The sequence below is a fragment of the Podarcis vaucheri genome (genome assembly GCF_965113315.1).
Source record: "Podarcis vaucheri genome assembly, chromosome: 17".
NCBI classification, from domain to species: domain Eukaryota; kingdom Metazoa; phylum Chordata; class Lepidosauria; order Squamata; family Lacertidae; genus Podarcis; species Podarcis vaucheri.
In genome coordinates, this window is record NC_138755.1 from 35,344,060 (window position 1) to 35,360,490 (window position 16,431).

The following is a 16,431-nucleotide window of genomic DNA, read 5'->3' on the forward strand; positions in this document are numbered from 1 at the left end:
TAACTAGAAATTGCATAGAAATGTGGTCACACAGAAATGATAATTCTGCATTTGCAAGTACTTGCTTGAGGTAAATGTTCAGGAGGAAGCTATACTCGGCTGATAGTCCGTATAAATGGGCTTTTTCAAAATCGTTTATACTAGAATCCAATATAAACCCTGGGGCAGGATTCACTTACTCTTTCTATACAGAAGCACATCTTGCTTGTCTTAAACTGACTGATTGTTCTTGTCACTGTCGTGATTAAGACCGGGGGGGGGGGGAATGAACAAATTCCTATGTCCCACAAATAACTCAGAGATGCATTTTAAATAAAAAGACACATTCTACACACTGATTCCTGGACCGTTCGCGGGCCAGATTGAGAAGGTGATTGGGCCGGATCCGGCACCTGGGCCTTAGTTTGCCTACCCGTGATTAAGACTGTCCAGCCCTTCAACCATTTTTATACTATTCTTCTCCCTGTCTCTGGCTGCTCTTCTCGGGTTCTTTTATTATTATTTTTTAAGTGGAATGACCAGAATTGCAGGCGACATTCTCGGTGTATTTTATCCATTCATAATAAGTTTCTGGTGTTCCTCAGCTGCCGAGTGAATGCGGGGGGAATGTGCTTTCTCTCACTATGTTCTGCCAAGACCAGTAATGAGTAACTGAGACAGCTCTTTTCTGTCTGCAGCATCACCAGATCATCCATCAGTACATGGTGACGTTGGAGAATCTTCTCTTCACAGCAGAATTGGATCATCATATATTGGCTGTATTTCAGCAGTTCTGTGCACTGCAGGCCTGAGAAACTTCGTTTTTGTACAGGACTTAATTGACTTCACCTTTTTAAAACAAAAATGGGAAAATTGATGAGGGAAGAGGAGGAAAGAAGCTTTTAATTGGAAAACAAGCTTGCCGTGCTGTCGTAGATAAGCTACTCGGCACTCAAACGGGGCAGTTCTTTTAGCAGTAGAGGCCTAACTCTTGTTTTACGACTGCTAGGTGACTGGAATGGAATAATGTGTGGATTTCTAATTTTGAAATGGTTTGAATGCTGGCTTCGTCATGGCATTTGTTTTGTCCCCTTCTGTTGTTTGTACAAAAATAAAAATAGGGAATAAATAGGATTGGTTACCTTTGCTTGGCCCTTACATAAGAATGAATTCCCTCATTATAATAATGTGAAGCAAGCATCAAGACTTGTGAATCTGAAGAGCAGCTTCCCAGTGAGTAAGATTAAACTCTCTGAGGGACAGGAGCATAGGACATGTGAAATGCTAAACAGGTCAAGCCTCCAGAGTAGCCTAGAGTATATGTTTGTTATCAAAATTAATTTTCATGGTTGTATGAAACATGGTTGAAATACAATCAGAATATGTTTTTTAAATCTGCCTATTGTACTTATTTTGGGTCGCAACGAATAGGTGAAACGTCTATTTGGGTCGCAAACATCCTGTAAGAAATAACTACAATACATAACAATTTCTTACTGCTTCACATATGTTCTGGATGGAGGGTGGGATGGAGGTTGAGACTCATAGAATCATAGAGTTGGAATAGACCACAGGGGCCATCGAGTCCAACCCCCTGCCAAGCAGGAAACACACTCAGAGCACTCCTGACATATGGTTGTCAAGCCTCTGCTTAAAGACCTCCAAAGTAGGAGACTCCACCACACTCCTTGGCAGCAAATTCCACTGTCAAACAGCTCTTACTGTCAGGACATTCTTCCTAATGTTTAGGTGGAATCTTCTTTCTTGTAGTTTGGATCCATTGCTCCGTGTCCGCTTCTCTGGAGCAGCAGAAAACAACCTTTCTCCCTCCTCTATATGACATCCTTTTATATATTTGAACATGGCTATCATATCACCCCTTAACCTCCTCTTCTCCAGGCTAAACACGCCCAGCTCCCTTAGCCGTTCCTCATAAGGCATCGTTTCCAGGCCTTTGACCATTTTGGTTGCCCTCCTCTGGACACGTTCCAGTTTGTCAGTGTCCTTCTTGAACTGTGGTGCCCAGAACTGGACACAGTACTCCAGGTGAGGTCTGACCAGAGCAGAATACAGTGGCACTATTACTTCCCTTGATCTAGATGCTATACTCCTATTGATGCAGCACAGAATTGCATTGGCTTTTTTAGCTGCCGCGTCACACTGTTGGCTCATGTCAAGTTTGTGGTCAACCAAGACTCCTAGATCCTTTTCACATGTACTGCTCTCAAGCCAGGTGTCACCCATCTTGTATTTGTGCCTCTCATTTTTTTTGCCCAAGTGCAATACTTTACATTTCTCCCTGTTAAAGTTCATCTTGTTTGTTTTGGCCCAGTTCTCTAATCTGCCAAGGTCGTTTTGAAGTGTGATCCTGTCCTCTGGGGTGTTAGCCACCCCTCCCAGTTTGGTGTCATCTGCAAATTTGATCAGGATGCCCTTGACTCCTATGACTTTGTAACAGTGGGAAGTGTGGCATTCACCTACTTAGCAGAAGTTGGCAGCCCAAGCTCCGGAGTGTGTTCTGCTCCAGCCACCATTACAGGGTAACTTTCTGAAAAAAGCAAATTGACTGTGAGCTGGACTGGGAAGAACCTTGTCTCCAGACCATCTCACTTTGTGAAGAAGAAAGCAGCCTGGTCTGCTGTAAAATAATAATAATAATAAATTTTATAAAGCATCGATGCATGTTGTGCATCGTCCTAAATGCTCATTACTTGCTCAGGAATTTGGCCAGGATGAAGTGCTGAGTTAGAAATGCCTTTGCAAGGCATCTTGGTCACACCCCTCTTGGCTCTGGGAGAAACAACCTATCCAGATCCACCACAGGGCTTAACTGTATTCCCACATGCTATGAACCTGTTTCTCTGCCCAAGGACTGTGTGAAGACGACTTGGTTTTTCCGAAGACCTCACATTCTGCAATTCAGTGATACTGTTGTATTTCTCACCTATATCATCTTTGCCATGAACAACTATAAAGGATAGGCAAAACTTGAGAGTGATAGTAAAGACTGGACAGGCTACTGTCTCATATTAGAAAAGAGTATTTTAGCAGTCCTAAATTACGGGTCTAAATTAGCTTTTTCCTAATCTTTGACTAACTCAGGAATGGAGTCGGACAAATTAAGACAAGAAACAAAGTATTAGGCTGCATTGAAAAACTGACAGATTGCCAGATCCGAATGGTATCTTAAAGGATTCAGAATGAATTTGTGATCTAACAAAATTATGTAACTTGTCTCAGAGGTTTGCCTCCTGAGGCATTCTCACAGGAGTGTACATCAGTATTTGCAGTCCCAAGTGTTGCTAGGTGTTCCTACCTTTCCTCGTTGCACAGAACCATTTTTCTCTGATTAATTTCCCCAAGCACTTAATTTGCATCTGGTTTCTCTACACACCTCGTTACTGAATGCCTTCACCATTTAAGTTGTTTCTTAACTGAAAAGCTTGAGATTGTCTTGGCTTAAAAGCCCTTGCTGTGGTGGACATAAAATCACTGCTTTGTGTACGTATGTGAGATGCCACTGGATTCGCACTTGAGCTGCTGCTTCTCAGCTTTCATTTTAACTAATGAAAGTTACATGTACTTAAGTGTGCTAAGGACTGCCGGCTAAATAAGATCTCAAGTGGTTAAGGGAAGGGATCTGCTGGCTTTTCCTCTCCAGCAAAACTAGAAACCATACACGTGCATAATTTAAGGGGGGGCCACTTCCTGTAATTCCAACTTTTGTAGAGCATTACCAAGCCCTGGCGCTGTGGGTTAAACCACAGAGCCTAGGACTTGCCGATCAGAAGGTTGGCGGTTCGAATCCCGGCAACAGGGTGAGCTCCCATTGCTTGGTCCCTGCTCCTGCCAACCTAGCAGTTCGAAAGCATGTCAAAGTAGATAAATAGGTACCACTCTGGCGGGAAGGTAAACGGCGTTTCCGTACGCTGCTCTGGTTTGCCAGAAGCAGCTTAGTCATGCTGGCCACATGACCCGGAAGCTGTACGCCGGCTCCCTCGGCCAATAAAGCGAGATGAGCGCCGCAACTCCAGAGTCGGCCACGACTGGACCTAATGGTCAGGGGTCCCTTTACCTTTACCTTACCAAGCCCTAGAAAATTACTTCAGTAGCATCTTTAGTCCCAAATGAACAAAATGCTATTGGGATGTACACCCAGTGGAAGTCTTAACACTTTGTATCACGCTATTAGAATATCCAGCAGGAATTACTGAAGATAATGTGCAATGAAAGATAAAGGGATGAGAATACCATTGTTTTCACTTATTTTATTTTATTAGCAGTGATACACAATACAATTCAATACTTACATGATTCAGCAGGCTGCACAGTTCTCCCATTAAATCAGATTTTTAACATTGCATTTCAGTTGTGGATGAGGAAGACTGCGTGTAAAAAAAGTCGCTGAGAACTTAGTTCATTGGATTAAAAAAAATTACAAAAGGTACATTTTAATGTGACACTAAGAACATACTACATTTTTTCATATGTTAATTCATGACCACACGTCGTGCAGGTTTTTTTGTACAGGTCTTCATCTATCATTTCTTCAGCCCCGTAGTCATGCTGATGAACGCTTGTATCTTTTTTCCATACGCTACTCCTTACAGCTCGACGCAGTTCTAATACAAAATGAAGAAGATAATTATTCTTTTTTTAAAAAAAAAAATATTTTTATTGCATTTTTTTTCCAGATACAGATACTAAGTCAGATATATAAAGAGATAACAGAAAAAGATAATTATTCAAGGCAGACCAGAAGCCTCCAAGTTTTTCTTTTGTGTCCTGGAGATTGGCTCCTGCTTTCAACCACGATCCCCGATTTGTATATTGTAATCCAGAATTTGTAGGGGCAGAAAAACTGCAGAAGTCTTCCCAACATTTCAAGTTCCAAAACAATTATACCAAACTGAAATATTCCAGAGGACCAAATTACAGAGAAACTATCCCATAGATGGGACTAACTCCCTCCCCGCCCCCCCTTGTAGATAAAAAGATAAAGGACCCCTGGGTGGTTAAGCCCAGTTAAAGGCAACTGGGGTGTGGCGCTCATCTCACTTTCAGGCCGAGGGAGCTGGTGTTCGTCCACAGACAGCTTTCCGGATCATGTGGCCAGCATGACTAAACAGTTTCTGGCTCAACGGGACACTGTGATGGAAACCAGAGCACACAGAAACACCGTTTACCTTTCCGCCACAGTGGTACCTATTTATCTACTTCCACTGGTGTGCTTTCAAACTGCTAGGTTGGCAGGAGCTGGGACAGCTCACTCCGTTGCGGGGATTCAAACTGCCGACCTTCTGATCAGCAAGCCCAAGAGGCTCAGTGGATTAGACCACAGCGCCACCCGCGTTGTCCAAGTACCCAGTAAGCCGTTCAGTGTGCTAGAAGATGAAGACACCTGTTGTTTAACTGGTAGGTTTGTGGGGTGGGGTGGTCCAGAGAACGCTCAATTCACACTCACCTTTAACTTTCTTATCAAACTTCTTTTGTTTCATCTTCTCTCTGTTGTCTTGTCTGCTTTCCTTCGCTTCTTCTAACGCTTCTTCGCTACCCCAGATTTCAAGAGAGCGCTTGATCACCTGCAGAATAAGACATTTGAACAAACAAAAAAGCGGTCTCGGAGTTTGATCTCTGTTGCAGCGCACTGTGGTCTACGCCCAGAGGCTTGATCTGTGTAGGCCTCAAGCCTGCATGGATCTGTTCCAAGGGAATTCCTCTGTTTCCCTCCACACTATAAAAATGGGACACAAAACTATGCAGATACCCACCTCATTAGTTTTATTCATGTTGGTACAGAAGTAGTGTGACATTTAATAAACTAGACACACAACCTGTATCCAGCAAAGGCATTTATAACAATGCTGCCCTTCTGAATTAACATGTAGAAGGGATTCCTGCATGTAAAGGAGGGGATGCTGTGGAATGTACACAAGTGTTCAGAATAGGTAAAGGTAAAGGGACCCCTGTCCATTAGGTCCAGTCGTGGCCGGCTCTGGGGTTGTGGCGCTCATCTCGCTTTACTGGCCGAGGGAGCCGGCGTACAGCTTCCGGGTCACGTGGCCAGCATGACTAAGCCGCTTCTGGCAAACCAGAGCAGCGCACGGAAACGCCGTTTACCTTCCCGCCGGAGCGGTACCTATTTATCTACTTGCACTTTGATGTGCTTTTGAACTGCTGGGTTGGCAGGAGCAGGGACCGAGCAACGGGAGCTCACCCCGTCGTGGGGATTCGAACCGCCGACCTTCTGATCGGCAAGTCCTAGGCTCTGTGGTTTAACCCACAGCGCCACCCGTGTCCCTAAGTGTTCAGAATAGGGCTTGGCGATAGCAGCTTTTCAGCATCGTGATGTATCACCAGCCAAACACTGTGATGTTGAAAAGCAAAGTGAGGAATGAGCTGCAATGGGCCCAGTCCCGTGAAGCGCTGGGGTGAAACTGCCTCAGCTGCTTGGCAGGAGTATTGGCAATTTCATTCCAGTGAGCCAATTCATTTTGTTCCTCCACACGGGGCACCAGCGGCAGAGGGACTCCCTCTGCCCCCTGTGCCCGGGCACTAAGGGAAAAACAAGCTGAATTAGCTCCAGCACTTCGCAACTTGTTTTTCCCTCAGTTTGAGGACCAGAGCGTGAGGGCAGCCCCACCTGGCGGTGCCCCCTGGGTGAAACCACCACTGCTCTTTCACCGCCAGGTACCCAATTACCTTTTCTGGAGGGTCACACCCTCCATTTTGTCTTCCCTACTGTAAATAAAAACTGGGTGTTTTTTTCTAGAGAGATCACACATTATTGAAGAAAGTTCAGTACCTGTAGCTTTAAGTAAAGTTTCATGTCACCCCATCGCGGATTATGAGGGTTTTTCTTCAGAATAAATCTTAGCACCGGTTCTCTCTTGTCTAAATCGCAGTCTTTCAGAAGATACTCTTGCTTGGCTTCACTCCTTGTTATGAGTTTATGCTTTTCTTCAACATCTCTGAAACGAGGTCACAATTATTTGCACCCTGCCCATCTGACTGGGTTCCCCAGCCACGCTGGGTAGCTTACAACAGAATACAAAACAACACACTGAAACATCAGACATAAGAAGCTTTCCAATACAAGGCTGCCTTCAGATGTCTTCTAAAGGTTGTATAGTAACTTATCTCCTTGACATCTGGTGGGAGGGCGTTCCACAGGGCAGGTGCCACTACCGAGAAGGCCCTCTGCCTGGTTCCCTGTAGCTTGACTTCTCGCATTGAGGGAACCACCAGAAGGCTCTCAGTACTGGATCTCAGTGTCCAGGCTGAATGATGGGGGTGGAGATGCTCCTTCAGGTATACTGGACCGAGGCTGTTTAGGGCTTTAAAGGTCAGCATTGAATACAAGCCATTATTTCCCCCTTTCTTTGTTTGCTATATACCTGCAATTATCGCATGTTGCTAGATCAAAGTGGTTCATGAGGTAGGAATCCATGAATTCTTTACCACATTCTTCACAAACAATGTAATCAAATTCTAACACAGGCCCTGTTTAAAAAAAGAATAAACAACAACAGGGCGTAAGCTGTTAAAGTGCATTCAAGATAGCAAAAGTATTTTTTTTAATTTTAAATTTATTTATTGATATTTATTCAGAGCTACACAAAAAATACCCATTGCAAAGTATCTTTTTATAATGCACTGATATAAAACAGCTACTTAGTCTAAAAAAGAACAAAGGCAGAAAGGAGAAAAGACAAGAAAAAGGAAAACCTGAAGGAAGGAAGGAAGGAAGGAAGGAAGAAAGAAAGAAAGAAAGAAAGAAAGAAAGAAAGAAAGAAGAATAAAAGGACTTCTGACTCTGTCCTGCAGCTAAATATAGTATTTATGCATGCAGCCTTCATATTCCTTTTAACATTCTTTACATTCCCAGCCCTGCAAGACCAGACTGTTAGATAATTATGAACTGATGCACAATACAGTGGTATCTCGGGTTAAGAACTTAATTTGTTCTGGAGGTCCGTTCTTAAACTGAAACTGTTCTTAACCCGAGGTACCACTTTAGGTAATGGGGCCTCCCGCTAATGCCACACAATTTCTGTTCTCATCCTGAAGCAAAGTTCTTAACCCGAGGTACTATTTCTGGGTTAACAGAGGCTGTAACCTGAGGCGTCTGTAACCCAAGGTACCACTGTAATGTTCATCAGCTCTTCTAGAAGAACACATTGCAATGTGTGCTTGTACAGTCATACCTCAGGTTACAGATGCTTCAGGTTGCGTTTTCTCGGGTTACGGACCGCCAAAACCCGGTAGTACCGGAACAGATTACTTCTGGGTTTCGGCGATTGCGCATGCACAGAAGAGCTAAATCACTCTTTGCGCATGTGCAGAAGCGCCAAATCGCAACCTGCCACTGCAGGTTGCGAACATGCATCCCGCACGGATCATGTTCGCAACCTGAGCGTCCACTGTACCAGCCTTTCAGACAAATATTTTTATGTCTCTGCAAGTAAGGAATTTCGCTTTTGGCTCAGTTCCCATTTTCCCCTATCGTGGCACCTTCCACTAACTACAACAGCAGGCGTTTCCTCACTGCCATATTTACCAGGGAGATGCACAACTTTCTCTGCTGTGTTTTCCTCTTCCTCCTCCTCTTCAAGAAAGAATCCTCCCCCGGTATCGATTATCTTTGGAGGCGCTTTCACTTTGGAACTGCCTGCAGAGACAAACAACAAAAATAAACTTTGCAATCAGTACCTGACACTAATGTAATAAAGTCTATGGGTAGGTGAGGCAGCCATGTCTAACCTTGCTCAAATGTTAAGAAGCAGCCCACAATCCAAAAAAAGGAGTATCTATTGAAATCCAATACATTATTATTGCATTGCTTTAATATCCTATTATATCCTATATTTCATCCAAGGTGGCATCCTTGGTTCTCCCTCTCTCCATATTATTCTGACAACAACCCTGTGTGGCTGAGGGTTGGTCACTGACCCAAGGCCAAGCTTCAAGGCCATTTGGGGATTTGAACCCTGGTCTCCTAGATCAGGATTTCCCAAATTTGGGTCTCCAACTGGGTTTTTTGGACTACAGCCCATCATCCATAGCTAGCAGGACCGGTAGTCAGGGATGATGGGAATTGTAGTCCAAAGGCCTATCCTAGATCCTAGTCTGACACTAACCACTATACCACACTGGCTCTCTATCGACCACTTCTGTCCGATGAGCCCCAGGGGGGTTATTTGAAGCATCGTTAGTATCTTCCCCTCTGTGTTGGACTTTCAAAAGCTGAGATTTAAGCGTGTCAAATCTTTGCATCATCGCCGACTGTTCTTTCGGAGGGAGGGCTACCTTTGTCTACCTTGTCGGTTGCGTCGCATAGATTCGCTTTTGTTAGAGACAGATTTAATGTGTTCCCCTCAAATGTGCTGAACAATAGATTTTCTAATGGTAAAACCTCTGTTTTATGCGCATGTGACAACAAATCAATAGAATCCCTTCATCATATCTTGTTTAATTGTCCTTTATATATTGTTCCCCGATCAAGGATTCTGAGTTCAATCATTTTGGAAACTCTTGCAAAACCACCTGAATCACATCTAGCCTATCTACTCCAGGACATTGATTCTTATACAACATTACAGGTTGCCAGATTCCTGAATTCAGTTCTTTCATATAAAAGACTTCATGGAATGCTGCATGACTATTAAAATCTAGTAAACTCTATCCACCACCTTTACAATCAAGGCCACAATATGGTACATCTAGAGACTGTATGTAATGTGAAGGAGATTATGCGTTGAAATATTTTAGTTGATATTTTAGAATGTAAAATGCTATTTTATTTACTGATTGGTTTTTACCCTGTGGGCTTATAGCCGAATAAAGTATTTAAAAAAAACTGGCTCTCTATACATTTAGAGATCCCCATTCACTTTTAAGACGACGAAGGATTAGACTGCTAAAACTAACGAGGGAAGATGGGCCTGAGGCCGCTGAAAAGTTTCCTTTTGGGTTGTCGACATCAAGGATCACCCCGGGTATTTTCTATCCCTGGATCATAACTCCAAAGCTGGTGGCAACCACCTAAGATTTCTGCTTGGTAGCATTACAGATTGAAGGCTTTCCCTTCTTGCCTGAATGTTTTTAAGGAGCACTGCATTAGCCTCCTTCAGGAGCTCACAGACTTCAGCATCACACAGCCACAAAGGAAAACCACAACTTCCCATCGTAATGGGCCTTTTACTTTCCAGTATACTTTTGCTAGCCATATGCACGATAGGGCGGTTCATAAAAAAACTTTTTTTAAAAAAATGCCTGCCCCAAAGGCCTGAAATTTCAAGAAAATAGCTGTTTACTTGGACGTTTTCCTATGTCGTGAAGGCTGAAATTTCAATTCAGTGGAGCAGGGTCAAGATATTAACTGATGTGCGTGAAATTTCAGATCTAGCTATATAATCCCTAGTGTAGTAAGAGAAGACCTTTGGAGCAGGCTTTTTTTTAAAAAAAAAGTTTTTTATGAACTGCCATAAATTGCACAACTGGCTCAGACTGCAGAAGCTTCAGAGGCAAGCCCAAGGTCGAAAAGCATGAGAATTTGCCCTTTGGCCACAGCATCAACCCTGTACTGCTGGGGTTTGACTAGATGAGCTTTGGAGGTCCCTTCCCATTCCAAAATTCTAAGATTTCCCTCTTCCCTATCCACATGCCTCTCTGACCAGCTGGAGGCTAAACCTGCACAAGCTACCTGGACCTGTCCTTAGTGTATTACACTGCAGTGCCAAGCGAACCTTCGCCGGTAGGAGGGTAGGGCCTAGTTGCCAGCCTTGCCTGCCTCAGCATCAATGCCCGCTGGCGATTCCGCTCTATCTTTGCCCTCATCGCGGCAGAGAGTGCGGGTTTCTCCCCTTCAGGAGTAGAAGATTCCATGGCCGGATTCAGAGACGGAAACCTAGAAAGGTTAATAATAATAATATAATAATAATAATATCTTTATTGTCATTGCCCCCTTCGGGGACAACGAAATTACTTGACTGCTCCATAAAAACACTAATTAAAACAATACAGTATAATACAGCAAGGGAGATTAGATGACTTTCAAAGTCCGGGCTTCCCATTCAGGGCCAAGATCGCTCTGGAGAAGAAGCTGTTCTTAAGACGGCTCGTTCTTGTCTTCATCGTCCTGTATCTCCGTCCCGACGGCAAGAGCTCGAAGAGACAGTGACCAGGGTGCGATGGATCTTTTACTATGTCCAGTGCCTTCCTACGGCACCTTGTGGCATAAATCTGCTCTAAATTGAAATAAGAATGATTTTTCTATCAAAAGTGGTCTGGAACTCACCATGAACGCCTCCCTTCTTCTCTTTTTAATTTTTCAATTTATACATTTCATTAGTTTTACAATCAATTGAACATTTCAAAATTTGACTTCCTCCTCTTTCTGCGGTTCCTTAAAATCATTTTTTAATATCTTCTTCATATTCATTTAGCTTGCTCGTTTAATAATCTAAAGTAAATATATACTCTTATAAAACTGAAGGTTATTATATTAATCCTGCTAATTTTTTGTGTTTACAATTTATCTGTAAATATTTCCATTCTTTTATAAAAAGTTCATTATCTTGATTTCTTATTTTTTCAGTAAGTTTCGCCATTTCTGCATAACCCATAAGCTTTTGTATCCATTCCCTTGTTCTCTTACAATGGCGCCCACTTGAGAGGTGCTGGAACAGAGTTGCAGCAAGTTCCACCTGGGAAAAAAGCACCGATGATAATAATGATAACGGAGGAGGTGGAAATCATAAAAGTAGCCAAAAGGATTGCTAGCTACCAACCAGGGGAATAGGCAGCAGGTGTTGGTCCTATCATTCCGGACCATCTGCAACTTCATGTGTCTGGTAAAGTCCTCAACACCTCGTGCGCCAAAAAAATTCCAAGTCTCCAACAATACAGTTCTATGCATGGCTACTCAGAGGCATGACTTCTGAAACTGAATTCAGTGCAGGGTGGATAAAAATCAATGATTGTTTTTTTAAAAAATCAGATTTTTAAAATAAATTTTTTTTGGAGGAAAATATCGTTCTAAAGATAGCTTTCTATTTAAGTTACATTACAGTCCAGGAAATAAGGATTTGTTTTAAGTTTTTCATGTGTGCTGAAAATCAGTCTAAGTATTTTTTTTAAAAAAATGTTTAACCACATCAGTTAACAAACATGGATACATATGCTATAACGTTATTGCATTAGTGAAATAAATTGTTTAAATTGTTATTAAGGAATTGATTATTTTCCTCCTTCCAATAAAGTACAGCAGAAAAGTTGTCCATATATAAATAGTTAACTTACTAAACCTCACAATAATTTCATAATTATCTATGTATTTCTAATAGTATAACCAAATCAGTCATTTTTGTTATAACTGTAAAAACTGCTCTTAAAAGTTATTGTTCCAAAAATGAAAACTTCATCTGGTTGTAAATATTAAGATTATACCAGCAGGAATGCCTTTCTGTAAAAAAATCAAAATCAAATCAAGTCTTACTGAGTAGTGATTTAAATCATGATTTAAATCGATTTGATTTAAATCAAATCCACCCTGATTCAGTGGGACTTTCAGGTAGAAGAGGGTGTGGGATTGCACCGTGAAACGAGACCTTTCCTAGCAATTGTCCCAACAGCAGATCTGAAAGCAAGTGCTTGTTTTGCGCTTACCAAACCGGTAGATCATCATTTTATTCGTATAATTCAGGCCATGCACAAAGCAGCTTACGCAATTACAAAAGCAAAGCAGTCACAAACAATAAGTACAACACATCGAAAAGTCCACAAAATGGAGCAATTGCCACGTAATAAGAGGTTAAAAATATTAATATCAAAATATTAATATCAAATAAAAGCATGAGATTTTTTGATTTTTTTAAAAAAAGATGCAAAATATGAATAACAGCAGAAACAACCACAAAACCCAACAAACAATACTCCAGCCCAGATCAAACTGCAGGGGGAAAGTGGACTTGCCTTTGCCAGCCGCTTTCAGCCCTTCTGCAAAAGTGAGAAGAAAACATCAACAGGACCGGAAAAAGGACCCTTACCTGCCCACACAAAGGCTTGGCTTCTTGAAGCCGTGTGCGCATGCTCCTGGAGGGAAGCCGTCCCTTTAGAAGCGCTCGGCTACTTCCGTGACTGTAGAAGTACGAAAGGATAGAGGCGGCCGTCCCTAGAGACGCCACTTCCTCGTTCCTACTCAGAGGACTATTTTGTGTGTGGTGTGTTTTTTTTTAAATGTAAAAGACGCCTGCTTCTTGGGAGAAAAGCACTGACAAACCTAGACAGCATCTTAAAAAGCAGAGGCATCACCTTGCCAACAAAGGTCCGTATAGTTAAAGTTATAGTTTTACCAGTAGTGAAGAAGGCTGATCGCCGAAGAATTGATGCTTTTGAATTATGGTGCTGGAGGAGACTCCTGAGAGTCCCATGGACTGCAAGAAGATCAAACCTCTCCATTCTTAAGGAAATAAGCCCTGAGTGCTCACTGGAAGGACAGATCCTGAAGCCGAGGCTCCAATACTTTGGCCACCTCATGAGAAGAGAAGACTCCCTGGAAAAGACCCTGATGTTGGGAAAGATGGAGGGCACAAGGAGAAGGGGACGACAGAGGACGAGATGGTGGGGCAGTGTTCTCGAAGTTACCAGCATGAGTTTGACCAAACTGCGGGAGGCAATGGAAGACAGAAGTGCCTGGCGTGCTCTGGTCCATGGGGTCACGAAGAGTTGGACACAACTAAACGACTAAACAACAACAACACTTTCAGGCACAAATGAGAGCCGTATCAATCAAGAGCATACCGTGGCTGCGCTTGAGCAGCAGAAGGGCTCCACCTTCAAGAAAAGATGGTGCAGCAGTAAAAACTACTAGCACTTTTTGTAAAGTATGGTTTCAGATTGGATGGAGGGGTCGGACTAGATCAAGCATAGGCAAACTCAGCCCTCCAGATGTTTTAAGACTACAATTCCCATCATCCGTGACCACTGGTCCTGTTAGCTAGGGATGATGGGAGTTGTAGTCCCAAAACATCTGGAGGGCCAAGTTTGCCTATGTCTGAGCTAGATGATCCTCGCTCGGGATCCCTTACAAGTCAACAGTCCTATGATTCTATGAAACACGGTCCATAGGTTGGATGGCCACCTTATAGTGCCGGATTTACGTATAAGCTAAACAAGCTATAGCTTAGGGCTCCACTCTCTTGGGGGCCCCCAAAAAATTTAAAGGAAAAAGCCTGAATGTACATTTCCAAAATATAAGATAAAAAATAAAATAAAATAAAACCTACATACAGCAACGGTGTCTTGTGTTGTTTAGGCTCCCTTGATGTAAATAATGGGCCCCACCTGCTAGTCCGCTCCCTAAAATATCACTGGTTTGCTCGTTTCTATACACAGTGGTACCTCGGGTTACAGACGCTTCAGGTTACAGACTCCACTAACCCAGAAATAGTACCTCAGATTAAGAACTTTGCTACAGGATGAGAACAGAAATCATACGGCGGCAGCAGGAGGCCCCATTAACTAAAGTGGTACCTCAGGTTAAGAACAGTTTCAGGTTAAGAATGGACCCCCAGAACGAATTAAGTTCTTAACCCGAGGTACCACTGTATAGGATGCCTACATTACGTATGTGCAAATGGTGTTACATACCTATTAGGTCCATAAATTACCATATAGCATATATTAAACACAAAAAACAGCGACAATTTGTTGTTGACAAAGGACAGCTGGACATATAAAGGGTCCCATTACCTTCAGTAGCTTAGGGCAAGGAAGGTAAAATAAATGTGTGGCACTCATGACAACAGACAGCAGAGTGCGCTAAAAGCATTGTGGAATTGTACATCAGTTTTCATACAAATGTAGAATTGATGGTATAATAGCCTTAAACTGCAACCCTGTGCCCATTTAGTTGGGAGTAAGTTTCACTGAGTTCAGGAGCAAAACTGGTGCTGGAATGGACAGCAATTGTATTTAGGACTGAAGTTTTTTGTTTGTTCTTGTTTGACCTGACGTGAGGTGAGAGGAAACACATTGTTTGACTAAACTGGAAGTTGAGAGTACTGAATTTAAAAGATCCAAACATAGGGATTCAAATGCAATGGGTCATAAGATCAGTACAGTATTCTAATACATGAATGCTTGTAATCAGACAGTGTTACTCATGTACCTTAATGGTGATCATATACTAACCAGCAGTTCAATGTGAACTAAAATGATCCAGATTTTTAATGAAACCTCGTTTATCCCCATACAACATAATGGCATTTCTTTCTGGCTTCCAGAAAGGCACCGTATTTTTCGCTCTATAAGACGCACCAGACCATAAGATGCACCTAGTTTTTGGAGGAGGAAAACAGTGATCCCTCTTGCTGTTCTGGCTTCTGGGATAGCTGCGCAGCCTGCATTTGCTCCATAAGACGCGCACACATTTCCCCTTACTTTTTAGGAGGGAAAAAGTGAGTCTTATAGAGCAAAAAAAGGTAATTTGGAAATTAGTCTAATTGATGTCAATGGAACATGTTTTCAACTACAGTTTTTGGGTTCAGAGTGCAAATTGCCTTAAAAGTCCCAGCATCACCAACATGTGGATTAAGTTATTTTGGAATTAATTACATAATTACATAATGTGTCATGTTTTTATATACATTGGAAGCCACCCAGAGTGGCTTGGGCAACCTAGTCAGATGGACGGGGTACTACTACTACTACTACTACTCGTACTACTACTATTAATAATAACTTGGCCTGCCATATAGGGTTTCAGTAATTATTAGTCAGATTTTATGTGCCATTTGCACAGAGAAAACATTTAAAAATTTCTGTGAAATTGTGGGGGGGGGGGTTTAAAAAAATTTTAAATTAATAACAACAGCAGTTCAGAACCGGCAACTGGCAGAATTTTGAGTTGTTCTGCTCATCAGAGTTATACAGTATGGATTCTGCAGGATCTGTACTGATCGTTTATACAAGATATCACCAGAAAGTTTGGTGAATGGTCACAGAAATCGGACAGCGAGAAATATTCGAACATACAATCAACATCAGAAACCCACGAAATGCTCACATTTGTGTACAGAGATGAAGCTGTAACTCGAAAGACAGTGTATGGGTGCTTCAAGCGTTTCTGTGAAGGGGGGCAAACCATTGAAGATGACCCTCAATCTGGCAGACCGTTGACGAGCAGAACGGCGGCAAATGACGACAGAGTTCGTGAGTTATTGATGTGGGATCGGCGTTTGTCTATCTGAAAGATGGGGGAAGAATTGCATTTTCCACGTGAAATCGTTACTAAGGTTATTGAGTTGTCCCACCCTCCATATTCTCCCAATCTGGCCCCACCAGATTTCTTTCTTTTCCAAAACTGAAATCTGCACTGAAAGGGCACAGGTTTTCCAACATTTCACACGTCACTGCTGTGATGAGGGAACTGAAAGCAGTACAAAAAGA

At 42.5% G+C, this 16,431-nt stretch overlaps 2 protein-coding genes across 5 annotated transcripts in view; one reads left to right on the plus strand and one right to left on the minus strand.

The window, feature by feature from the left end:
• Nucleotides 1–1,373, plus strand: part of NCBP1 (nuclear cap binding protein subunit 1) — a 29,191-nt gene extending 27,818 nt beyond the window's left edge. For both annotated transcript variants that reach the window (XM_082204760.1, XM_082204761.1), the window contains one exon: nucleotides 678–1,373. In XM_082204760.1, the coding sequence (XP_082060886.1) occupies nucleotides 678–791 (114 nt within the window). In that variant the 3' untranslated portion in view covers nucleotides 792–1,373. The remainder of the gene's footprint in view (nucleotides 1–677) is intronic.
• A 2,859-nt stretch (nucleotides 1,374–4,232) lies between these two features.
• On the minus strand, nucleotides 4,233–13,062 carry XPA (XPA, DNA damage recognition and repair factor). Of its 3 annotated transcripts, none has more exons than XM_082205154.1 (7): nucleotides 12,955–13,062; nucleotides 10,728–10,888; nucleotides 8,540–8,650; nucleotides 7,377–7,482; nucleotides 6,785–6,950; nucleotides 5,444–5,561; nucleotides 4,233–4,601 (listed from the first exon to the last, which is right to left on the minus strand). In XM_082205154.1, exons 1-7 carry the CDS (start codon nucleotides 12,999–13,001, stop codon nucleotides 4,453–4,455), a joined length of 858 nt encoding a protein of 285 aa, XP_082061280.1. In that variant the 5' UTR covers nucleotides 13,002–13,062; the 3' UTR covers nucleotides 4,233–4,452. The 3 variants fall into 3 exon arrangements, with proteins under 3 accessions (XP_082061280.1, XP_082061281.1, XP_082061279.1); XM_082205155.1 differs by having other exon boundaries at nucleotides 12,894–12,970; XM_082205153.1 differs by lacking the exon at nucleotides 12,955–13,062 and adding an exon at nucleotides 11,772–11,860.
• Nucleotides 13,063–16,431: the final 3,369 nt, after the last annotated feature.